Source organism: Nanorana parkeri, unplaced genomic scaffold (assembly GCF_000935625.1).
Source record: "Nanorana parkeri isolate BGI_ZX_2015 unplaced genomic scaffold, ASM93562v1 scaffold470, whole genome shotgun sequence".
NCBI lineage: Eukaryota > Metazoa > Chordata > Amphibia > Anura > Dicroglossidae > Nanorana > Nanorana parkeri.
This window is the reverse complement of record NW_017306738.1, coordinates 706,565-733,086: the sequence shown is the minus strand read 5'-3', so window position 1 is coordinate 733,086 and position 26,522 is coordinate 706,565. Positions and strand designations below refer to the sequence as shown.

At 43.6% G+C, this 26,522-nt stretch overlaps 2 protein-coding genes across 2 annotated transcripts in view; both read right to left on the bottom strand.

Moving 5' to 3' along the window:
• Positions 1 to 1,026, bottom strand: part of VWA7 (von Willebrand factor A domain containing 7) — a 32,365-nt gene extending 31,339 nt beyond the window's left edge. The window contains exon 1 of the mRNA XM_018560628.1: positions 1,002 to 1,026. The gene's annotated coding sequence lies outside the window, so the exon portion shown is untranslated. The remainder of the gene's footprint in view (positions 1 to 1,001) is intronic.
• Positions 1,027 to 10,442: 9,416 nt separating this feature from the next.
• Positions 10,443 to 26,522, bottom strand: part of VARS (valyl-tRNA synthetase) — a 34,495-nt gene continuing 18,415 nt past the window's right edge. Inside the window, exons 16-31 of the mRNA XM_018560656.1 lie at positions 25,714 to 25,817; positions 25,421 to 25,579; positions 24,711 to 24,801; positions 24,465 to 24,570; positions 23,902 to 23,972; positions 22,958 to 23,083; positions 21,220 to 21,324; positions 21,066 to 21,134; positions 20,597 to 20,675; positions 18,846 to 18,973; positions 17,563 to 17,718; positions 16,271 to 16,477; positions 15,332 to 15,443; positions 12,250 to 12,425; positions 11,991 to 12,140; positions 10,443 to 10,669 (exon numbers count right to left, since the gene is read on the bottom strand). Of these exons, the coding sequence (XP_018416158.1) occupies positions 10,601 to 10,669; positions 11,991 to 12,140; positions 12,250 to 12,425; positions 15,332 to 15,443; positions 16,271 to 16,477; positions 17,563 to 17,718; positions 18,846 to 18,973; positions 20,597 to 20,675; positions 21,066 to 21,134; positions 21,220 to 21,324; positions 22,958 to 23,083; positions 23,902 to 23,972; positions 24,465 to 24,570; positions 24,711 to 24,801; positions 25,421 to 25,579; positions 25,714 to 25,817 (1,908 nt within the window). The 3' untranslated portion in view covers positions 10,443 to 10,600. The remainder of the gene's footprint in view (positions 10,670 to 11,990; positions 12,141 to 12,249; positions 12,426 to 15,331; positions 15,444 to 16,270; positions 16,478 to 17,562; positions 17,719 to 18,845; positions 18,974 to 20,596; positions 20,676 to 21,065; positions 21,135 to 21,219; positions 21,325 to 22,957; positions 23,084 to 23,901; positions 23,973 to 24,464; positions 24,571 to 24,710; positions 24,802 to 25,420; positions 25,580 to 25,713; positions 25,818 to 26,522) is intronic.

Here is a 26,522-nt window from a genome sequence, read left to right as displayed (position 1 = left end):
ATTTTTGTATGTCTTTGCATGGGGTCCCCCTCTTAAAATCCTTACCAAAGCCCTATCTGGGATAAGGTCTCTTTGTATTTTACATTTCAGACTGGGGTGCCTTGAGATCTTGCATACTTTTGAAGGGTGCTGCGACTGAGAAAGGTTGAGAAACGCTGATGTAGAGTGACCGGTCATCTAGTTGTGGACCGTGTATGATGCACAAATGGCCACAACAGATCCTGGCAACCTATTGCTGCCAGAAGGACAGTGAATAGTAAAAGATGTTTCATATTTTCATCTGGAAGTGTGGCATGTGTGGTCTGATTAGAGAACGATCTTCCTGGAAACGTTGCATGTACGTGAGAACTAGTGATGATGTCCAGCAGCTGTTACCTGCAAAGCTGCATATGGCGCCCATAATAAAGAATATTGCTCATGTGACTTTGTCCCATATGTCGTAAAGATATGCACAGAAAATTATTTTCTTATCAGACTTTATGTATGAGGTACAGCTACGGGTTGTGTTCCTGGTTCCTTTGACTTTGCAGTTTCTGATTGGTAGTTGTGATGATCTTAGGTTTCCACTGAACCCGATCCAAACTTGAGCTCCTCCGAACACTGAATCTACATGGGCCTCCCGCCCAATCAGCTGCGGGCGGGATTCTTGTAAGTTATTGACCTTATATGGCCACATGCCCATATTAGGTAAATGTATTTGAACTAATATAGCCATGTAACCATATAAGGTCAGTGACATCACAGCATCCCACCCTTTCCTTATGTGCAGCTGCAGGCGCGGAATTCCCTGGCCGCAGCTGAGTTTCCTTCTGGGTTCGGCCCAAACCTGACCTTATAACTAATTGGTGGGTGTCTGGCAATGGTAGTTAATCCATCTATTAATTATTTAAAAGTGAACTCCAGGCACACCAACCATCTAATCTAAATATATTCCTTTATAGCCACAATGGATATAAATAAACCTTGTGTGTTTCAAATGCCTTTACAAACTCAAATATTACCTTGAAAAGTAGTGGTGACACCATCACTGTGACTGTGCATAGAGCAGAGCTGTAGGAGGGGCCCAGCAGGCTCCACCCTCTGCAGGAAACTACAAGAAGGGGGCGGAGACAAGACCAGCCACCCAGCACAAGTAGAGAGAGCAGCAGTGACAGGTCTTTATTACAGGAAGTGGTGGAGACAAGACCAGTCACCCTGCACAAGGAGAGAGAGCAGCAGTGAGCAGTCTTTATTACAGGAGGGGGCAGAGACAAGACTAGTCACCCTGCACAAGTAGAGAGAGCAGCAGTGAGCAGTCTTTATTACAGGAGGGGGCAGAGACAAGACCAGTCACCCTGCACAAGGAGAGAGAGCAGCAGTGAGCGGTCTTTATTATAGGAGGGGGCAGAGACAAGACCAGTCACCCTGCACGAGGAGAGAGAGCAGCAGTGAACGGTCTTTATAAGTCTCACACTAGATTACTGCACAGATCTGGAAGAAATAGACAAAGCCCACCCAGACTCAGGAAGAATACACAGGACTCTTGTATGAGGACAATATTTGCTGATTTTTAAGGCATTTTGGGGAATATTTCTGAGCAGGCTGGACATTGGTTGCATTGCTGCATAAAATGTCTTAAGCCATACACTCGGCAATCTGTACAATCTCCTTTAGATTTACCAAAACTATGTAATATGAGGACAAACCTGCACAATTTGTACAATTTCCTTTATGCCGTCCATACACTTTACAGTTTGATTGCACAATCTCCTTTAGATTTACCCGATTTACCCAATTGCCCTCCCCTGACGCCCTGAAGTCACACATCTATGGCAGGCATTGATTGCATTGATCAGTAATAAGTCATTATTACACACCTATGATAACAGCAGCTCCGATTAAGCCTTCACAGGGATAGTATTACAGCAGTGTAGACTCACATGCCCTCCGCACCTGCACTGCTCTGTCCATCTGCCTCCGGCGTCCTCACTCTAATCTCTCGGCATACACTCGCCACTTCGCACTGTTTATCAGCCGAGTCAATGACAGGTCCCGCCCTCCCCTTAAAGGAGACGTTGGTCACCCTGCCACAATAGGGTGCACCGGCTGCTCGTATTTATTTTTGTGTTGTCACGACGCCAAAGGACCTGAGGCAGGAGGGAGGGTAACAAAAAAAAGGAAGCAATCAGTTGAAAAAAAAAAAAAAAAGGCGAACAAAAAAAAACCAACGAAGAGATCGCAAACGCTGAGTCAGGGGAATAAAATTCACAAGTACGACTGTATTCGTATCAGCTCCGGTGTGATTGGAGGATACGGGGAGAAGTGGAAACGTTCAGGGGGAACTGATTCGGAAGGGTTGTGTCCCCTTTAATCCAGGGCTTTGTGTACATCGCTCTATTGTGTGCGGGAGACACGGGTCATAAGTCCTTTGTGCTCCCACAAAAACCATGGTGGGGGGGAGCAGGAGAAAGCAAAATGCAGAAAATGTTATAGATGGAGAAAGAATAAGAGTTATAAAGTGCAGAGGAACCAATCAGCATCCACCGTGGCTTCAGATGATCAATTCTGATTGGTTACACTCTTAAGAACTTGCACTGATTTATTAAATAAGCTGAAGCTGGTGATACACCAAAGCTGACCATACGCTATTCAATCTGATTGTACAATCGGCTTTGGATCTACCATGCCTGTCTGTCTGACACTAATCGAATGGATTGTTCAGGTTTGTCCTCATATTACATCGTTTTGGTAAATCTAACGGTCACCATACGCTTTTCATTCTGACTATACAATGTTTGTACAATCAGCTTTAGATTTACCGAAACTTTGTAATATATTGACCTACTTCATTCATCCGACCAATGTGTATCCAGCTGGCCCCTGTACTAGTTGTTGGTAGATCCAGAGGAGATTGTGATGTGTGTAGTAAGCTTCAAGAGACTGTACAGATAACATTGCATAGTGTATGGCCAGGTTACGACATTGCAGGCAGCAGTGCAACCAATTTCCAGCTGGCTCCAACTTGCCTTACAGCTGAACTCTGCAATGAGCAAATATTGTCCTCATACCAGAGTCCTGTGTATTCTTCCCTGAGGCTGGGTGGGCTTTGTGTATTTCTTCCAGATCTGTGCAGTAATCCAGTGTGAGACTTGGAGCCTTCCCGTAATAAAGACCAATCACTGCTGCTCTATCTCTTTGTGCAGGGTGACTGGTCTCCGCCCCCTCCTTTAGTTTTCCTCAGGCTGCCTCTAGTAGGTGGAGCCAACTGGGCCCCTCCTACAGCTCTGCTCTCTGCACAGGCTATGTACAGCCCAGTGATGAGGTCACAGATACTGGGTAAAATCTGGGTTTGTAAAGGCATTTAGTGCACACAAAGTGGATTTATATCCTTTGTGAATATTGTGGAATATATTTAATTGAAAGTTTTTGTGCCTGGAGTTCCGCTTTATCATGCACTCTAGTTTGTGGACTTTCCCAATATGCAAATGGTCTGCCATTCACAATGCTCAGAGCCATTCACCCTGTGAATCTCTGTGAATGTTCATTTTGTGTGAATAAAGGCAAAAACAAATGTTCTTAGATATGTTTTCTTTTCAGGTCAAATGTAATGTAAGTAAAAAATGCCACATTATAGCCACTAGATGGAGCTGAGGAGAATAGGAAATATGTATTAATTTCCTATGCTCCTCGGCTCCATCTAGTGGCCATAATGTGGTATTACATTACATTTAAAAAAGAAGATACTGAGAACTTTCATTTGTGCCTCTAGTCACACAAAACGAACGTTCACAGAGATTCACAGGGTGAATGCTTCTGAGGAATGTTTATAAATACACCTCTTAGTCTTCGTTCATGCCTGTGCTATTTTCTGCGCTGCAATACACAACAAGAGGAATCCCATTATTCTCTATAAGGCCCAATATGGGTTGCACTGCTGTGTGACTTGGATAAAAGTGCTTATTTTGTTACTATAGAGCGTTTTTTTTGGCCCCAAAGACTTTAATGAGAGCTCATGAAAAACAAATGTACATGCGCTTTAGCGTTTTTGACATGTTTTTGCACATAACCAGTCTCCTCCTCCTACCAGCATCAGTATTGCAACATAAGCATCAGCAGATATTGTTTGTCATTGGCCAAAACAAAAATGCATGAAGCATAAAAACGCATTATAAAATGCATTACAAATATCCAACTAATCAAAAATGCTCATAAACACGCCAAAAAAGCATAACTATGAAAACTCACAAGTGTGGATGTGGAAGTCTCTGTTCACACCTATACATCATTTTGCGCACGTTACAACACAATAAAACATACTTAGCATCCCTTTGTTTTCAATGCGTCTGGTTCACAAATATGCATTGCAGGGACGCGCGGGGAGGTTCGTGGCAGGTGAGGCACCCCACCAGCCCAAATATTTGATGTGTATGATATCTGTTCCATCACATTCCGGACAATTCCATAGAATCACCAGAACAGGCAAACTCCATGCATACAGAGCCCTGGCTGACATTGCAACCAAGGTCCACAGTATAAAAGGCATAGGGGCCAAGCACTGAGCTACCGCGCTGACCTAATACTGAATATATATTAATCAATAATACTTGGTAAAAATTTAATAAACCTCAAATAGACACATCAAACCCATATGATTATGTTATACCAGCTGGTAATTATTAGACGTAGTTTGGTTTAACCCAATGTATGTATGATAATGTTATACTGGCTGTTAACTATTAGTTGTAGTAGTATGAAAGGAGAACTAAGAGGTTAAGGCTTTTCCCCATAGTTCTCCTTAGGGTAATGGGAGGACACAAACTAGCATCCTCCCGTCACCCTAGGCTCAGTATACTGCTGTAGCTCGCGGTATACTAAGACGCCGCAGCTGAAGCGGATCCAGACAATTGTGCCGGGATCTGCCCAGCTGTGTGACTGACAGCTGGCTCTGCCTATCTAGAGGCAGAGCCAGTTGTACCCGTCCCAACCGTTCCGCCAGTCAGCGCTGGCGGATCGGAGCGGGGAGGGGGGAATCCAGCCCCTCCCGTCACGGCAGAGAGCCGTGACAGGATCGAGAGGTGCGAGGACATCTGAGTGACGCCAGCCGGCGGCCATCTTGTTGGGGGAAAAAAAAAAATTATTTTCGGTTTGGCCTGACAATTTTTTTCTTTATTTCGGTTTCGGTCTACAAATTTCATTTCGGTGCATCGCTAATTATTATTATATTATATCATTAAACACACGCTGCTGATCTTTATATCCCTTTGCAAGTCTACGGTGTATCTGCTTGAAAATAAAAGATTCTCCGTAGACTCGAACAACCACAAACACTCACAATGCTCCTGGTAGCCAGAGACCATGTGACTTCTGCAAAGGTTTTAGGTAACACGTAGGAAGGCCAGGGTCGCCCTTTTCATCCATGGTAGGTAACAGGTTAATTTTTTTTTTCTTTTGCTATTAACATCTTATGTGTGGTCACCTTTACCCTGCACTCCACCAACAATCTGCCTTTGTCCTACTCCAGCTCTCTCCTCCCTAAAGCCGTTCTCAGTGTAACGTGTTATTTGCAGAGATTTCTGTGAATAGGATTAGACATTTTCCCCTCTGAGAGTTCCTCCCGCTAATTAACTCCTGTGTGCTTCTTCTACAGGGACTGAGAAATATCATTAACACACAGCTGTCACCTACCCATAGAAGAGACATGCAAAGGGTGATACAAGAAACGGAGAACCAGTCCATGAGGCACTGAGTACCATAACCTCAGTGCAGAAGTAGACAAGATGGACATTGCTATAGGCCGCCTATACAGTAAGTTAAGACACCCATTGGATGGCCAACATTTCGGTTTAAAGTGTAGTTCCAGCCAAAGTGTGTTAGTTTTTGATTCCCAGTGGAGCTGGGTAGACATGGTTAGAATTTCATACTAACATTCATACAAAAAAAAAAAATCTCGTCAGAACATTCGATAATGCCATCGGAGATTGACACACTACCATGCAATGTCGTGCATTGTGGCTCGCTATGGCCTTTCGCCAAGTGCATTGGGGTGCTATCTAAAATTAATAGCACTGCAACCCAGCAATCCATGTCATGTGCAATCCTACTAGTAAGAGAAGTCACCAGCACCTGATATTTCGTACAAGAAGTATAAGCACTATATATTGAACTGTCACTTGCATCATTAAGCCAACGGTTCGGGGCCACGCAGGGTCCCTTCCTCCGGGCCACATAGTGCACGTAAAATCGAGTGCTGGTGACTTCTCTTTCTAACTGTATCTTACACGGCACCATTTGTGTCGTCACTTCTCCCACCAAACATTCATATCTGAAGCTCTATATACTGTACTGTATGGCAGGGGTCTTCAAACTTCTTACCGCCGTCCAGGAGTGCGCCCAAAGTTGGAGGGGCGCAGCCGCACTGACGTTACACTGCTAAAGGAAGCCTGGCATTTGATTTGCCAGGCTTTCGTACGTCCCGTGCCTCGGCGGGCGCCCTGAAATGAGAGAGCAGCACGAACACTGAAGCTGTCAAGCTTCCGGAACGGCCTGTGTCTCTTCCCCGACACCCAGGCGGGGACGGGGGAATGCCAATCTCTCCCCAGACACCGCCGGCTGATGGATTGCTATATGTTGTTTAGGGCGGTTGGGCCTATTTTAAGGTAGGTGCCTGGAGCTGCAGCTCCCTTAGCCCCTACTTTAATCCGGCCTTAAAGCCTATGCCAAGCGGGCTAGGTTAAGGACCCTGGCGGCCCGGATCTGGCGCGCGGGCCGTAGTTTGAGGACCCCTGCTGTATGGTGTGCAGGTGAACCTTTAATACTTACGTGCAATACTACAATACAGAATTGTAAATGGTCCCCAAGTGTCTATTCAGACTTTACTGCTGCCTTACCACACACGCACCACAATGCAGATTTTAACAGACCTGCACAATTATTTTTTCTGCAGCACAATGGTACCACAATGCACCACGTACTGTGTGTGTTGCTGTAGTGTGCACAGATGTGAATGGCGCCTAAATAAAAAATTATCAGCTTGGGAGATCCCGATATATTACCTTAGTGTTAGCCAGTTTTTATTTACTATCCTGGTCTTTGTTCCTTCCGCCTTACTTGCCGTGTATGACATTTTCACTTCCTCTACTCTCTAGCCACCCTTACACCCATGCTAGTTTATCAATACGCTCATGAGGAAGTGGCTATTTTTAAAAGAAAAGCTTTGACTTTGTTGTATAAACAAAAACCCCATTTAGGTCAGCTGTATACATTGAGATTATAGAGATGTATATATCCATCCATATCCAATATTGTATGTATATACTATATACACAATAGTCAATCCATGTGAGGAATCATCAGAAACTTATCTACACCATCTTGTTCTACATGACATGGGTTCTATGTGAAGAAGAATCAGAATGTCATCTACACCAGGTAACCTTCACCATCTCCTTCTATTTAACATGGGATCCATGTAAAGAAGAATCAAAGTCTTCACTATCTCCTACTATATAAACACTATCCATGTGAAGATGGATCAGAATCTTATCTACACTGTGAGATCTTCACCATCTCCTTCTATACATCATGGGATCCATGTGAAGAAGAATCACAATCTTATCTACACTGTGAGATCTTCACCATCTCCTTCTATACATCATGGGATCCATGTGAAGAAGAATCAGAATGTCATCTACACCAGGCAACCTTCACCAACTCCTTCTATACAACATGGGATCCATGGGAAGAAGAATCACAATCTTATCCGCACCAAACGATCTTCACTATTGCCTTCTATACGACATGCGTTCCATGTAAAGAAGAATCAGAATCTTATTTACACCAGGCTACCTTTACTATCTCCTTCTATATAACATAGGATCCATGTGAAGAAGAATCAGAATCTTATCTACACTAAGTGATCTTCACCATCTCTTTCTATATATACACACACAACATGCCATCCACGTGAAGGGTGGTCACCTTGCCAAATCGCTGATAACATTCTTATACCACGACAGCTTCCTGCTGGCAGAAACCCGCTAGCTCCAACAACCAATCTCTGTACATGAACTACACGAAGGCGAGTGACACCATATCTCTAGGTCCAATTGACTACTAAGTCTACTCCTAGAAGCACCTTCCTCTTTACAGATAGTCGATACTTGCCATCAAGGTTTGGAAAATCAGCTCTATATACAACGGGTGTATATCCTTTTCAAGGCATTTTATAATAAACCTCGCAGCAGAGAGACATGCTCCCCACATTATGTGATGTAATTATTTATTTTTTATTCTTTTATTATCTGAAGACGTGTACAGTACACACAGTACAAACATGGGTATGTATAATCAAGTTACAAAAATTTTATAATGGTACATGTGAAAGACATTAGATACATGCGAGTATGCATAAATCCAGTAGTGATGTAATTATTTAACAGAGAAGCTTGTTCTGGACTGTGCCTATGTACAGGTGGCCATCTTAGCAGGGGGCAGGGTTTTGCTTCCTCATGTCAAAGCTGTCCCCCTGGAGAAGCAGCAGGAAAGGTGCAGCAAGCACAGAATAGATAAGGAGCCATTCAAAATATGCTCCCCAGCACCAAGTGTCAGCTTGAGGTGGGATGGGGCTATGGCCGCAAGGGAGCTTCATCCATTCATGCATTTCTAACAGCTCCCTCGCGTGTCCTGTAAGAGGTGCTTGGACCAGGGCGACATCACATTCTGGCTCCCGTCACCTCTACGGGCATGCATGGGAGCTAAGCAATGCACATATGGATGGAGCCTCATTACAGCACAGCAGCCCACAATGGACCCCAGGCTGAGGATCCACTCCAGTTCTGGTAAGGTAGGGAGACTGGGTGGACCTTAAAAAAAAAAAATTGTGTATGTGTGAGAATGGGTCTGTGGTTGTGTATGTATTTCAGTGCGATAATTGCATAGTACCGTGCGATTAACTCACTGTACCATGCAATCACACCTACCGTGCATTCTGGTGTGGGAGGTGTGTTGCTTTGCCATTCATTTGAGTGGTACCCCAAAGGCACCTCCCACCCACAGTTCGTATGCCCACACCAAAACGCACAGTACCCTAATGCAGTGCGATTTGGGTCGCCACTTAATGACCAAGGTCAAATGTGGGTCCTGAGATTACAAAGGTTGAGACGCCGTGCCTTAGATGATCTCACACTGATCTCACATATCCAGCTGCACGAATGAAGACAGAGGATATGCACTATAATATTTTAGGAAGAATTAAGGACAAAAGGGAAATCTTTCAGTCAGAGTACTACTTAGGCACATATAACATCTCTAGATGTTCCCTATAAGATAGCAAATCTTGAGTTCAGGTCAATGTTAATAAAATCTTTGTATTTAGGGGCCCTTTACGTGTAGACTGTATTATAATTAGTCTTTATTTTAAATGGCTTTTTTTAAATGTGTTCCTTTTCTAAATACATTTTTGCTCCTCTTAGTCATCCTCCACATTGCTGAATCATCACATCAGCTGGAATAAGGCTTTTGGTGCAGAGTTTGGTCATCTGTTGGCATCTCGTTAGGTAGACTGCTTAGAACACAGCCTGTCACGATCTCTGAAAAATCAATAGAGACCAATACAAAGGGAAGCACGAGGAGCGCCAAGTATTTTTTTTCTTAATGAAGGGTCAGGACATATACTGCAAACAATGCAACAATTGCCAGACTTTGGAGATGTAAATATGAACTGAATCCGCATTGTGCTCCCGTATAAGTTTCCATAATCTGCAAGCAGGCACTGCATACTTTCTTCCGAGTCTGTTCAGAAATGTGAGATCTACCCCCTCGCTCACACATTTTCCGGCACCCAGCTCTTACAGATGCCAGGATTATACTGCCCCATTGCACCACAGCCAATTTACTACTTAAAACCTATTGTTTGCAAGAATGGAAAGCAATTTTTTTGGCAGAACAGACCAGCAAATGTTTTCATTTGAAAATTAATTTTTGCTTTGTATGTCTGAGCAAAAGAAAAAAGAAAGCAAAACTCTGCAGCACATACACATTTCCTAATATTTTGTCTGTCCCTCTCTGTCTGCTGGACTGCAGGACACCTTCCACTTTTGTTACAGGGATAAGGAGAGAGGTAGTGCTCTGTGGTCAAGCAGAGGAGAACTTTGGCAAGCTCATAATGTTGCCTAGCATTTCAGTGCAGCAAGGGTAGGGTGTAGCACACATTTTCAATTGTTATTGGTGTCCCCCATTTGAAAGTTTCCCCTCATTCCCTGTCCCAGTAACTGGGTGTCACAAGGATAGGAAGTGATGGGATATCAATCTGATGGCTACAGGGGAAAAAGTAGCATGTCTATCTAGTAGAGTAGTAGATGGAGGGGGGAAGAGAGGGAGAGATTTTTTTTTCTTTTTTCCTTCTATCAGAAGTTACCAAAGCTATTTTTTGTATTTCACAAACGATGACACAGTAATTCCTTTGTACAGGATTCTATAGTTTTTATTACATTGTTGTATGATACATCATTCACATACATTGGGTCTTTCTAGACGTTTTTCTTATTTTGTTAAAAAAGGGACTTTTGGGAGCAGCATATGGGCTCTTGTTGCAATCCTGAGCAAGTGGAAAATAAATAAAATACTAGACCATCTTCTGAAAACTACTCAGCGCTTCTTCCACCTTCTGGTGCTCAGTCTCAAACTGTTTCATCTAGAGGGGAAGATGAAGGGTTAACAGTTAAATAAATCTTTCACTGACATGCAATTCAATTATCTGGCTGAGATTGTTCCTTTGTAAATGTGACCGAAAACAAATTTTTCACAGCATTTCACCAATATTGAATATCTTGAAATGAGTGCCATCTGGATTAGAAGATGAGCTCGTGAGGATTAAACCTGTTATGACAGAAATATGCACGCTGCCATTTGTGTTCTTCTGAGAAATGCTGGTTGCTTGGCTGTCAGACTGATTCTTTGGCTCCGATAATTTCTAAGTCACTGATCCAAAACAAGTATGCAGATCAGTAAAGTCCAGGAAAAGTCATAGATCCTTAGAGGAATACTTGTTCTTAGTGACTGACTCAAAGTACTTATGCGAGAGGGACATGACAGCGAGGCAACCAGCATTTCCAGATAGAGATGTCAGAGGGAAATAAGGAGTGGAGGCAGGGAGAAAGTAGGGGGGGAGAGAAGAGAAAAGAAGAAAATGATTAAAGGATGGAGGGTGAGTAAGAAGAGGAGAGAGAAGTTGAGGAACAATTGGAAAGGAGGGAGTGGAAGAAAAGAGTAACAGGAGGAGTGAGAAGAAATAGGCAGTGAGAGAAGGAAAAAGAGAGGAAGGAGAGAAGAGGAGAGAGGAAGGAGAGAAGAGGAGAGAGGAAGGAGAGAAGTGGAGAGAGGAAGGAGAGAAGAAGAGGAGAGAGGAAGGAGAGAAGAAGAGGAGAGAGGAAGGAGAGAAGAAGAGGAGAGAGGAAGGAGAGAAGAGGAGAGAGGAAGGGAGGGGAGGGAGAGGAGAGAGGAAGGAGAGAGGAAGGAGAGAAGAGGAGAGAGGAAGGAGAGAGGGAGTGAGGGGGAGAGGGAGGGAAGAGGAGGAGAGGAAGGGAAGAGGAGGAGTGAGTGAAGAGGAGTGAGTGAAGAGAAGACAGAGGCGTGAAAAGAGAAGGAAAAAGGTGAAGAGAATGAGGACAGAGAGAAAGAGAGTGAGGAGAGAGGCGCAATGAGAGAGTGAGGAGAGAATTGAGTGGCTGAGAGGGAGGGGGAGAGAGAGAAGAGGAGGAGAAATAGGTGGAGAGAGAAAAGGTTTGTGTAATAGAAGAGGAGCAAGGGGGAGAAGAAGAGAGAAGAGGGAGATGGATGCAGAGGAAGAGGAGGGGGAGGGAGAAGAATGTGGAGACAAGCTAAGTAGAAAGGAGAGCAGAGGCTGCATCATTATTGAAAGGCTGGCAGTGACCTAATAGAATTAAAGCTTATAAACATCAGCTCTCCTCAGCCACAGCACCATGCATCTCTGTCTTCTCCGAGCTGTAACTCACCTTGTCGGCATCTTGTTGCTGTACTGCTGTGGGAACTTTGCTTCGGTAATCTGCTCCAGTCACCCGTTCCCACATTTTCGCTAGCTGTCGGCTCAGCTCAGCCTTCTTCACTTGCAGCTTAGCTAGCTCTTTCTCCACATCAATAAGACCCTGCCAGGAGACACAATATTCGATATTACCTTGTGTATTTCAGTGATTCCACATAAGCAGAGTGACCCGCTGTGCTGTCCAGTGGCAGCCATTGCCTAGCAGGGCTCACCTTGAGAATAAGGTAGACGGTGGCTTTATCGGATGCGGTGTTCACAGCACTGCCCTCTGGGGCCGGGTCCGCAGGCTGCATGATCACCAAAGTGCGGGTAGAGGAGAGGACAGTGATGTACGGGGTATAAGCAGCAACCACAGTCCTAGCATCAGCATCCTCACACTTCACGAAACCTATGAGGTCAGAGGGAGAGAATATCTGGTGTGAGGCAGTGCCAAATGGTTATCAATATGAAACTGCTGTGAAGTAATAATGGCTCACTGGATTTCTTACAGATCAACAAGTATATTATTGTGGGGAAATGTGTATGTATTGCATTGCGGAGATGTACTGCATATGTTTTTTCTTATTTTGTGCAGACACGCACTTTAAGGCCAAGCTGTAATGGTTTAAACCTCAAGATGTTCCTGTGCAAAACTTGGCCATAGAACCCTGACATCCAGAATGATATACTGGATGCTAGTATAGAGGCTCAAGCAGTTACTCTCAAGAGGAGCACAACAAAGTCAACACTATGGCTAGTACTATAGTCCGCACTATGGTCTTTTAGCACTGGAGTCCAAACCTAAATTCCCTCCAGAGCTACTGTCTGCAGAAAATATACAATGACAGATTAACTACGGTGTGCCAGGGACTTTGGAAGTGCCATTAGAATATAACCTTCTCTCAGTCAGGGACTAATGGGAATCAATCTATGCACTCTGAATGGCAATGCTATTACATAAACATAATAAATAAAAGACCGGTTCACTTCAGGTCAAATAACAGCAGGCCACGATAGCCGATTACCCTTGCATATTATATTTTATGGCCTGTTAAAATACAACTGCAATGTCAACGGCTATTATACAAATACATTCAGTCCAAAGTCTAAATAACATAAAAACTGCCTTGGCCACTCCTTAACAGAAACAACATCCTATACAGTGGGAGCACACACAGGAAAACCATGATCAAAGTCCTGTGAAAAGACAAAGAAGAGGCCTAAAGATTGAAGCAATGCCATAAACATAACAAATAAGAGCGCTCCCAATATTAAGCAGCAATAAAGTGTAGTGAATTGCTTTGCTATGGTTCAGATAGGGACAGCAATGGCATGGGAGACAAGGGTTGGAAGGACCTGAAAACCCTCATTATTAACATTCAGGTCCTGCCAATTTTTCAAGTCATAAATTGCGATTTTCAGTTATCTCAAAAACCCCATTTCCTTTGTGTTGGAGAGTTACTTTGCTAACTATTTATAGTCCACTGATGACATCTCTGTGTTTATGTTCCCAGGTCTTCACACTTCCACAGTAAATATAATTAGGGGAATTTATCAAAATCTGGAGCAGCTGTGCACGGCAACCAATCAGCTTCTCTCTTTCATTTTCAAATCTTAACTGAACAAACTGAAGAGAGGTTATTGGTTACCATGGGAAACTGCTCCAGTTTTGATAAATTCCCTCCAAGAAGTTTTATTGTACCTTATGGAATATACAACAGGATGACTGGGAATACTTGCCGGTTGTAACACTCTAAATTCCGAGGAGGAAAGGAATAGAACAAGAACTTTGTCATAGCACATGAAGCCCCAAGACCAGCAAGAGGCTTTGCCCACCTCGCGCCCCCATTGTTATCCTACTTTTGATAGGGATGGCTGCTTAAAGCAGAACTTGAGGCAGAAAACATAACATTTAAGTGATACTAAACTCAGGAGTTAAATCTTAAAGCCTCGTTCACACCAGACACAGTGCGTCGCGGCCCGATTCTGGCTGGAACGCACTGCATCGCATTGGGGCTGGCTCACTATGTTGTGGGGCAGGAGGGAGCGTGGCGGTCCATTGAAGTGAATGGCACCGTAGCCACGCCCTCCAGCCAAAATGTGATCGGCCACACGGGAACGCAAGGCACATCAATGTCTGCGGTCCGGTCCGAACAAAATGCTGCCAGGAACTATTTTGTTCGGGCCAGACCGCAGGCATTGATGTGCCTTGCGTTCCCATGCGGCTAATTGCATTGCGCCTGGAGGGCGTGGCTACGGTGCCGTTCGCTTCAATGGACTGCTACACCCCCTCCTGCCCCACAACAAAATGAGTGCGCCGCAATGCGATGCAGTGCGTTCAGGCCAGAATCAGGCCGGAACGTACTGTGTCTGGTGTGACCGAGGCCTCAAACTAGGCTGTAAATCCTCAAATCATCTCTGAATTGGTGCTGACACTGTCCTTCCTTCTGGAGGGTGGCTACTTTTGTTCCCCATGGTCCCCGTGTGTGTTGTAAAGTAGTCACCGCTCCAAGCTCGTTCCCATGATGGACTAGAGTCCCAAAATAAATTATTAAACTAAACATGAGATTGTAGTCCATCCCGGGAGCGAGCTTGGAGCGGTGACTACTTTACAACACACACAGGGACCATGGGGAACAAAAGTAGTCGCCCTCCAGAAGGAAGGACAGTGTCAGCACTAATTCAGAGATGATTGGAGGATCTACAGCGAGTGATACACAAATACGATACATTTTTGTTAATAGTTGGAGGTACCTGAATGCATTTTTAAGACTTAACTGCTGAGTTTAGCATCACTTTAACATAACTCTGTATTAATTCATAAATCATTAAACTTACTTTGATGCAATAAGTGTATGTACACTAAATTTGGCTCTTGGAATCCCTAATACAGAGCAACTCAGACTTACTTCCAGACTGGTCTGGAAGCCAGTAAAGTGTGCTGCATACAAATGTGCTGGCAAGGAACATGCTGTTAAGAGGAGACAGCACAGTGAGCACAGAAATTATCTAAATATGTCTCTTGATTCTCGTTTAATGTTCAATCAACAGGCTGGGAGTGGAGAGAGGACACTACTGTATTCCCTTTACACTCTAACTGTGAGGTCACTTGCCAGGCTGTGCAGCGGTTTGCCTGGAGTTCTGCGTTAATTCTTTGTACCACACATTCGCCAGAAAATGATAACATAATAATCGCGCCATCTAGTGGTCACTTCCTCGAATCCCGTTGCTCTTGGGCGGAAAGCTATTCCAGGTGACATTTTCTGTATTTTATTACCATATACATTTATCTTTAAAATGTCAGCGAGTACTCACAGTCAGCTTTAGTCTTGGTGAGATTATAATCTGCGCGCAGAGACCGGATGGATTTCACTATGAGCAATGCAAGGTCCATATTCCTCTCAGTTGTTTCGTCTCTCCAGTGAAACTGCAGGCAGCAAATACAAATACCAGAAAGGAATGGTTACAATTTAAGGCAATTTCGGAAAACCTCAAGGATGTTGTATACAAACTGTCTTTGTGATACCTCTAGGAACCAGGCATTTGCTTTCATTTCCTGACCTGCATCAGACAAATCCCGGCTGAGTTATGTTTGCCATGGATAACAGATATTTGTTTGGGCGGAGCGAGCACCCAGCTGTCTTTCTCCTGCTAAAGCCATAGAGGAGCGGTGGTTTATTTCTATGCCTTGGTGCCCAATCTGAGGGTTGGTGTCATAAAAACATCCCGCCAGCGCCCCTCGTCCAATCAGAGAACATCTAGTATTCATTAATAAAAATACTAGGCCTTCTCTGAATGGCTGCTGTGACAAGCAAGTGATCCCCCGTGTTTTCACTGCAGAGGTGTCAGAACTATTGGGGCTAAAAGGAATTAAACTATAAGGCCTATACATATTATTCTACACATTGTTTTCATAAATAGAAAACTGTTTATTTAAAAGAGTAAACATTCTGACAGAGGGGAAGTGAGCCAGCACAGGACCTAGAAGTTCACTGTATTTAACTGCAGCTACTACAGTGGTTTAAAGTATTTGTGTGGCCCTACCAGGTATAAAATATGTATAATTACCTTGGGCCATGCTGGACCAGTGTAAGTATACATAAATAATTATATATATTATATTATATATTAAAGTTCAGCTTCATTAAAATAACATGTTGCAAAGCAATTTTAAATCTTCATGTTTACAACAGTCAGTAATTATTTCGAAAAAGACAAATACACAAAGTATACGGATGAGACGGTGGTGCTCACCTCGGTGGCCTCGGGATAAGGAGCCACGGAAATGCTGGAGAACTGCTCGGAGGATCTTCGGGGTAGGCGCTGGTAAAGCTCCTCTGTAAGGAAAGGCATGAAGGGGGAGAGGAGGCGGAGACCGGCGTCCAGACAAGTGTAAAGCGTATGCTGTGCTACGGCGATGGCGATTTCGTCTGAGCCAGCGAACACGGGCTTCAAACACTCCTGGAAAAAAGAGACAGAGAAGGTGGAAGATAGTATTAAGCGAGGATTCGTCATGTATATAGAATAAAAATAGGTCTTAAAATGGCATAAACACAAAAATGGTGAAAACTTACGGTACCCCAAATTGTCCATAGGTGATGCTTTAAAAGCCTTTGCAGCCTTAACTGTAGAGTTAACTATGAATGATAACCCCAGAATTTCCACTCCCACTCGCTTGCAGCAATACCCAATGTGTGCCACAATCGTTTTTGTATGCAGACAAGCCCGACGTGCATATTTGCATTCATATGTGCGTGTATGTTGGGGGGGCTTTAAAAAAACACTTTGGGGGGTTGTATACTTATTAAACTTTTTTTTACATTTTTAGTTAACTTTATTGTTATAACAAGGGGGCTTGATACACTCACAATGTGGTATTTTAAACAGGGGTGACAGGGTTTCTGACCCATCATGACACCTCAGCACTCTTTTAACCTCCCTGGCGGTCTGATTTATTAATATTTCTGTTCCTATTTTTTTTTTCCGTTTAAAATTCCCGCCGGTTCCGCCATCCCTGCGACGTGCACGCTCGCAAGGGACGGAACCCGGAAGACGGATGCCGGCATCGGCCGGAGGACACAGCGGGGATCGTTGACAAGGTAAGTGGGCGCTGTGTAATCCCTAGTGTGGGGTTACCGCTTTTGGCACTGAAAATTAACCCCGAGCCACACTCGGGAATACCGCCAAGAAGGTTAAAGCTAACCGAGCACAAATCATGCTTGTTTAGCATATCCCTCAGTCACGTAGGCCAAGGAATGCAATCTCTGAACCCAGACGTTCACTGGTCTCCTGCCGCACCCCATTCTGACATCTACCATAATGATCCTGGATACAGTACATGTGGAAGTCATCGTTTCCATAGAATAGCGGACAGCTCAGTGTGAGAAGGTGAACAAACTCCCACCTGTTTGTATGTCAGTGCTCCCACTGGTGGCAACAAAAGGGTTAAAGAACCAAAAAACAAAATAGGTCGGTGATGGAGGAGATGCAGTAAAGACGACCACAAATGGTTTGAGAGGCAGGAGAAAATAAATCGGGTTACTTACCAGGTAGACGTCACAGAGATCATACAGCCAGAAGTTGTAGACTGCTGTAGTAATTCCCGGGAAGTCGTAATTCTGGAAACCTGTGTTGCACAGATCTACCGCCAGACTGAGACGGCTCAGGATCCAAAGATCAACCGAACTTTCCTGACCGGTGGGCTAAAAAACACATAAATCCAATATAATTGTCTATATGTATCACACAAACAAACCCAAATCTAAAACAGAACATTAAAGAATTCTTTAACTCAGAAGTACTGGTTGTGTATATATAAGACTCATACAAATCAGGAGCGGGGGCTTCACAGATACATGACTTCGGGTCATATTTCCTTCCAAACGTTTCACATCTCACTTTCCGTGAGAAAAGACTGTCTCAGCGCCAAAAAAATTAAAACTTTTGACCGTCCCTTTCAGGACCTTATTCCTCTTCTGTTCAGAAACTGCTCATCTTAAGGTGCCCATACACCTTACAATTCTCTGCAGATTTTTCTATGGTCAGATGGAAAAAGTGCAACAGATTCCTCCATCTATGCTAAGCTATGTGGAATCTCCCGCTGAGCCAATCTCCCACTGAGCCAAGCTTAAGCATCTTGCTTGTCGGCCTCGCTGGCTGTCAAAATACCTGACCAATCTGATTGGATGCACACATTGTTCAGGTGTTTTGAGAGCCAGCGGGGCCGACCAGCAAGATTACGGAAGCTTGGCCCAGGTGGAGATTACTCCATCCACACAGTTTAGCGTAGATGGAGGAATCTGTTGCACCTTTTCCATCTGACCATAGAAAATCTGCAGATAATTTAAAGGTGTATGGCCAGCTTAAGAGATTTTGGGATTCTTATCAGCACATGCAAAAAAGGCAAACAAAGAACGCCACCTCCATGTGAAGGATCCAAGGTTCTGACGAAAGGGGCGTGCCCCTGAAACACGTAAACCACGAGACACAGCTGTGAGGAAAGTCAGCAGAGACTGACGACAGCAGTGTGTCTGAAAGGGATTCCCCTCTTAAAGGTTCCATTGTGAGAGTAGTCCGTGCACATTACTGCGCTTTGTCCTACGTACATTTGCGACTACATTTTTTATTTTATTCTTTAATAAATGATCCTTCACATGGAGGTGGCGCTCTTTGTTTGTCTTTTTTGATTATACCGTGTGTTGGGGTTGAATAACGTTACAATTATATGAGCAGGTAGAAGATTCCCAGATATGATTTTCAATGATTTAGCCATTTGGATAAGTTATGATATAAATGATCAGAAGACCTCATTACAGAAACAATCACTTACCAGTGAAGAGTCTGAAGGTGTGAATTTATCTCCCAGACCCCTCATGGCAAACTTTGTTGCATTCCAGAGTTTGTTGCAGAAATGACGGTAACCCAGAATCCTGTTGACATCCAGGTTAATGTCACGTCCTGGCAGAGAAAGATATGTCCATGTCAATGTAAGTAATACAGCCATTTAAAAAAAAAAAGTCAAAAAAGTTCCCTTATGTAAACATAAATTGAGATATTTGTCATTCTATTGAAAGCTGAACTCCAGCCTGCTTACTCATATTTCAGTGCACACTGTGAGCTTCTAACAATGTGCATTAGAAGCAACAGCAAGTCAGACCTTATTTCCTGGCAATAGGAGGCCCAGCATCATCTATCACTTTCCACTCCTCTGACAGTCCCGGCCCACTGCATAAAATTTCAGTGATTGAAAAATCATGGATGCTCAGCATCACACGTGGGCATTGTCTAGATTGATCTGCATGTAAATTCAATCTACCTAGGAATGCCTACTGCTCTAGACTTCCACCCACCACGACAGCATTTTTGATATTTGCATAACTCCTCCCTTACAGAAAGGTTTTATTTCAAATTGTTATTAGCATGTTGATGAAGGGTGGAGGGAAGGCAACTCTAAGCAGATTAAACTTTAGCTTCAAATGTCCCTTGAAGCCTATTGAGATTAGCATAAATTTCACCCCCGCTATCAATACCACCCTTACCTGAAAGTGCCCCTTACTACTCCTCTTACTATCCCATCTAACAGTGCACAGTGCTTATGGCTGCTTTAAGATCTTTACCCTCTTTCATATTACAACTCTCTAGCAATACACTATCTCATACTTGCAGTATTCAATAGGCAACATCAGGAGTCACTATGGATCCTGGTAAATTTGAGGTTTTCTAGATTTTCTAAGATCTGAAATACCAGAAAAAAACATAAATTGACCTTTCATCTTCCGTATAGTAACATGATGATTTCTTTTTTCTCATTTTTAAATCTGCCTGCTGTGCCCATCCCACCCACCACTTTCTGGTTTGTGCGCCCGCGGCAGAGATAGAGGTGCACAGTTCCTCCCGGTCACTTGGCCAGGTTATCCTTTGTTGCACAAAGCTAAGTATGCAGCCAGAACAACAGACCGAAGCCGCTGTCAATCACAATGTGGACAATGCCACTTGAGGCCCCGTTCACATGTAGCGACGTATCGCGCATTTTTGCCGCGCGATATCGCGAGAAGTTGCCGGCTAATGCTATTCAATGGAGCTGTCTTAACTCCATGTCGCGCGTCGCTCGTCACAGTCGCAAGTCGCTTCTACCGGACCCTTTTTTCGGCGGATTTTGCTTTTTTTCTATGGAGCTCGACGGAGAAGGTCGCACTACCGTCGCTGGAACGTCGCCCCAAAAGTCGCGCTATCCCGGCCGCTGCAAAGGTATGTCGCTACATGTGAACGGGGTCTGAGTGCTGGTTGTTCAGTGGTGCGGCTCACTGTGAGATGCAAGGCTGTGTGTGCTGGCACATAAGCGTGTAGTATTGCACACACTCCAGGGTGACAACACTGCTCCTGCTTAGGAAACAACTAAAGAAGCATTGAAAGGCCAACTACTGGCAACACCAACAAGTAGATCTGACATTGCTTTTATGGCACGGTAAGGAACTTTTTTTTTTCCCATTTAATATTTTAGGTCTACATACACTTTAACTTTCCCTTTAAAAAGACGTTTAAAATATACATTCTCAGTGCAGTGTACAGGAGACCACCTACCCTGACTAGTGTAGGCGCACAAGGCAAATCTCAGGGCGTCTGTGCCACATTCAGGGATCCCGCTGGGGTAGTCAAATTTCTGATGGGTAAAGAGAAGCTCTGGTTTAGTGTAAGATAAAAACCTAGCACATAATAAATGATGTCATTGAAGTCATTGTATACTTTTAATAAGCTTTTGCTACCAAACAAAAAACGGCAGTAACGTCTCCACCCCAGCTGCGTATGTGGATTTTATTTCTCTGTTGCACCCTCTGCCGATGTTTACAGTCAATCTGAAGAAATCACCATTGGCTTAAATAGAGCTGTATATCAAAACAGAAGATTCTTGTTATACGACTCTATCTAAGTCAAGGTGCAGGCACAGACAGCTCTAAAGAGGATTCCACAGAGGAGCGTAAGCAGCTGAGATAGGGGGGCGGTTTAGCAATTTATTTATCTATTCATTTAAAGCTGTCTAATCAGCACCTACCTGTCCTTCCTTGGCTCTCTCCAGTTCATTGGGATCCAAGTTACTCTCCACCAGCTGAGTGTGAAGTCCCTGTTAGGAAGATAAAATAATTCTGATGAGTAGTAGGAAGAGCATCATTTGCCACTCTTTACCTTTCCACATGTTCTTTCTTTACCTCCAGGGTTATTCCTTTGATCACATCAAGGGGATCAATGACATTTCCAAGGGACTTGCTCATTTTACGCCCATGAGCATCACGCACTATTGCATGCAGGTACACCTAAAAGACAACAGCAGAGCAATAGTGAGACAAAGACTGCTAGCTGTCAAAGGGATGATATATATTATAATTAAACTCTGGGCTCCTCCTTCCCCAGTCACCCCCTAACCCCATTGCTTGTATGTGTGTGTGTGTGTGTGTATATATATATTTAATTTTTTTCTATATACACACACATTTTTTTTTTATTATTATTTATTAATTATTTTTTTTACTGTAGAAAGCAGGGCTTATGTCACCTCTGCATCATTGTATGCGAGTGCAGGGCACCATCGAGACCCCCTACAGGGGGTGAGACCATGATGCCCTGCACTCACAGGATATGTTCAGTGTTCTGGGTTAAGAGGTGCTGAACATCATTCAACCTAGAAGACTAAGGCCTGGTTCACACCTGTACGTTTTTTAGCGCGTTCAACGCTCTACAAACGCTCTACAAAACGCTCAAACATGAAAATCCCATTGTTTTCTATGGGTATGGTTCACACCTTGCCGTATTTCAGCACGTCTGAAAACGCTACCAAACGGCCTACGCCTGAAAAGGTACATGAGCTTCTTTGCTGCGTTTTTGTCGCGTGTTTCCATTGGGATACAGCCAAGTAGCCCTCGGAAACGCGAGTTTGTCGCGCGTTTTTTTTTTACCGCGAATCGCGGTAAAAACGCGCGTCACGAAACGTGCATATTCGATACGCCTAGGTATGAACAGAGTGTAAGAGCATCGAGCTGCAGAAAGGTATTACTGAGGGGGAAACCACTAGAAAAGAAGTGAGTATTGCAGCCAGGGCTGATATTTTGTTTTAAACCCCTGCTGGGTGAATATTTTTTCATTTTTTACTTTACCTGGTGTTAGACTTCAACATATACTCCACATGCGACATCATGCATGTAAACATGAATACAGACTAAGTGGGGTGGGATTAATGTGTCCATGCCTCTAAATGTGATCATTCAAGGGGGAACCTGAGCATTGGTTGCTGACCTGCAGACTAAACTATACACATCCACAAAACACATGTTCAGTGACATCCCCCTTGTGCCTATAGGGCTGTTATATGAAATGCCTATTTAATTCTACCTTATCAACACATACAGGGAAAATGATTTGTTCTTCCTGATGAGTAGTGACACTAACCTCTATAACCCATACAATTGTTTATGCTCCACATTTGTAGAGATCATCATATGATAGTACAGAAAAAATGCTTGCTCTGTGTGCTTTTGTATGGCAGGCCTAGCACTAGTGCATGTAAGTATTAAAAAAAAAAAACTAGGAGCCTCTCCACATTAGGATACAATTGTTCAACTAACGTGCATAGCAGCGGTACACTTGGGTTTACAAAATTTAGCAAGATTGTAAACAGTTTAAGTACCCTGTGTGTCATGGGTTTGGAATGAATGGGGTATACAGAGAAAGAATATACCAGGTTATGTCCCAACACCTTCTAATTCATTCCAACCCCTCTATTGCCAGCTGCAGTCAAGGTTCAGGTTTTTATACGTTGTTCCTGTTCTACTGACAAATTCACTTAAATGTTTTAAAAAAGCTTAACTGTATTAGCCATAAAACAAGAAGAAACTAAACAAAAATATGCTGTTTTCGTGTGTGTTCAAGGTCAACACAAAGAAAATAGCGTACCTCTTTAAATGGCAATTTCCCAGTCAGTGTGAGGCCAAGCATCACCATTCGAGCCACCCAGAAGAATAAGATATCATGGCCTGTCTCCAGGAGCGTACCAGGGTAGAAAACGTTCAGATCCTCGGACTAAAAGAGATAAGCATGTCAAGTCTCAACACCATCTACAATATGGTCACCATAAGAAATGATAATGCAAACAGTATTTCCAATACAAGGAAAACTCCAATCTTACCGAAAATCCAGCTAAAACCCTAGTTAGGTCTCTACCGCCTGTCTCTTCCTCCACTCCAATGATGGAATGTCCCTCATCATCCTTTTGTCCTATACACTACATAGAACATGATGACTCACAGGACCTTAGACCGCTGGAGCAGAGGGGGAGTAAGACGACAGGGACCGGTTTTACAGCCAGCCGGCTGCAAGATTCAGGTGAATATATCTTTTTTTATTTTCCTCCCTAGGCGAAAAAGAGCACTTAACCCTTGCGGTGCAGAGGTAGCCCCGCCGCAAGGGTTAAGAATAATTATGTATAGAGTTCTTCTTTAATTTGAACCCCTTCTTATGGGCTCCATATTGTCGGTAGTTGGCTGTGAGCTGTTAGTGATAGCTCGGTCACAGTTCTGGGGATGCCAATTAAGTGCACCCTAGAACAACACAGCAATGCATTTATGTGGCAGCTGAGCATTCAAGCCCTCCTGCAGTGCTGCCACATATATGCATTACGCTGTCATAGAATAGTTAAATACCTTATGGTGCTATACACTGCAATAAAGCACTATTATACTTATTTACCAAAACAGTGTAATAAGCAATGGTGGACAGCAACCAATAACATGTCAGCCTAAGATCATATCTGACGTCTGAGAAGTGAAACATATTTCCCTTTTCAACTCAATACTGATATCAAGTTGATGTCACAAACAATCTTATGCAGAACTTCTCACCTCAGTGGGCCAGCCAAAGATGGAGAACGGGAAGATACCAGAGGAAAACCACGTGTCAAGCACATCCTCATCTACAGAACAAAAAGAAAGACAGTCATCCCAAAGACATCAAGTTACATGGTCCCAATACTTTTAGAGGTAATAACCTGATGTTTCTAAGTTTCAGGTCTCGCATACCTCAAGCGGGTCATCCACAGCATTTCCTTTCTACTGCACAGGTTATGGTATCTGTGTTGCAGGCTCAGTAAGCTAAGGGAAATCCTGAAATGAATTACCTCTACAGGGGAACCAGGGACAGGCCTATGCAAAAGGAACGTGGCTATTGTAAATGCCCCTTTGTGATACTACCCACAGAGTCTCTCTAAGCAACCTTAGCACTCCAGCTGTGTTGAAACTTTAAATCCCATCGTGCATCTGCCTATCGGAGTCATGCCCCATGGCTGCGGTCACTGGATCTAAGGTGTAGTAAGCTGCTATATATTAGCAAAGCAAATATAAAAACAAACAGTGACAGAGCCCCTTTAAGAAATATAGCATAGTGATGCCCATTTTGAAGAGCTTACCCTGTTTAAGTGACACTTTTTCAGGAGCCACGTTGAACTGTTTAGCTGCCTTTTGTCTCGCCTCGTCCTCTGAACGACCGCTGATCCAGTACTTGCCATCTGTGTCCTGTGAGGAGTCCAACATTTACAGTAACTGGACCATGTAAAATCTCTATACGTGACATCCCTAACTTTATCCCCTCCAGCTAATTATTTGCCCAACACTCTCCTGTCTACACCACCCTCATTACACCCCAAATAGCTCACCTCTCCCACTGGTACTGAAGGGTCATTGATGGTGACAAAGTAGGCTGGAATTCGGTGACCCCACCACAGCTGCCGTGATATACACCAATCTCTGGGAAGATAACACAACGTGAACAAAATCAAATGGAAAAAAAATAGGATTTTGTTATTACTGTAAAATGCGGTATAACCCCACAGCTCAGAATTCTTCAGAGATGTGTCCCTCAATGGACAATAGAAGAGAACTCAAAGACAATGTATGCACACTGCAGTCTTTCAGTTAATGGTGGTTAGAGATTTTTCAGGATGAGCTGAACTCTCTCCACACACAGAAGAGCTGTTCATTGCTTTACAGCCCTCAGCTAATTAAACAAAACTTGTACTGACTTTAATATGTTGGAAGCCACTGCTGACCAATGCTTCTGAAAATGAGAGTTGGCATGCCAAACTGATGCCTTCAATAGGTTTTAGTCACTAATCTAGAATAAGTTTACAGATCTGAATTTCTGGCTTCAGTTGCACCATGCTTGTCCTAGGTCAGTGACGCGGGAACCATTGACACCATAGACAACCAGTCAATGAGCATTTTCTGAAAGAACTCAGCAATGGCAACCTACATATTTATATAAAATTTAGTTGGTCCATAGGAGAACCAGAGCTGTGTGAATCCCAAGCGCTGGTGACATAAGCTTCCTTTAGGCTAATGGTGCAGTGATCACATTACTAGTCACCTGATGTTGTCCATCCAACTGAACCATGTCTTGGTGTGGAATTCAGGCTTGATTGACAGGTGTCCATCCCGCACAACATCTGCTGCCCTCTTCCCCATCTCATCGCAGCGTACATACCACTGAGGCTTTAATAGGGGCTCCACAATATCTTTGGATCGACTAAAGAAGAAAGAAGGAAATGCAGAAAACAAAATTTAATAATTCATAAGGACCAAAAACCACTCTGATCTCACATCCATTAAAAATGTTTCATTGAATAGTCAGCTGATCAGAGTACTGTATGAACATGTTACCTGCATACTGGGACCACCATAGGATTGTCCTTTATCTCCTTAAATAGTCCTTTTTGTTTCAGAGACTCTAAGACTGCTTTTCTAGCCTCAAAGCGTTTCATACCCTGAAATGTGAAGCCAAATTTTAACTTTTAAGTCAAAGCGCAACAAAAGAGAGTAGAGAGAAATCCTATTGAAGTACAGCAGAGGGTACTGACAGAACTACTATGCATGCATGTAATGATACTATGTGTACTTTGTGCAAACTTCTATAATTTGGGCCCATAGTTTCAGGCTGCTGTAAACAGCAACTCATGGCCCTTAGTAGGGATGAATCCAACTGGCACATCACTATGATCGGTGGCCTTACATGCCACGGGGAACTGGGCACGAGGAAGTGGACCAGCACTCAGCACTACCACAAAGTGTTGACATTTGCTGGGACAGCAGCCCGGGAACTGAAGTACCCCGATTGAGAATGCGTCAAAATGCATTTGCAAGCACCAATTTAATGGTTTCACGTTGGCTGATCAGTAAATATGTCATGGTTTTGTAACACCACCTAAAACACTACTTGCATCTTAAGAGACCACAGTTAAACATTTATGCCAGGGCTCAAAATTTCAGGTCATGAGCCACTAGCCAGGCCTGAAAAGTTACTCGCCACTAGTTGCCCTGCATAACGCAAACAAACACAAACAGGGCACAACACACACCAGCACAACGCACAGGGCACAGTACATTACACATGCAGCCACAGCACAACGCACAGGACATTACGCATGCAGCCACAGCACAAAGAACACAGGACATTACTCATGCAGCCACAA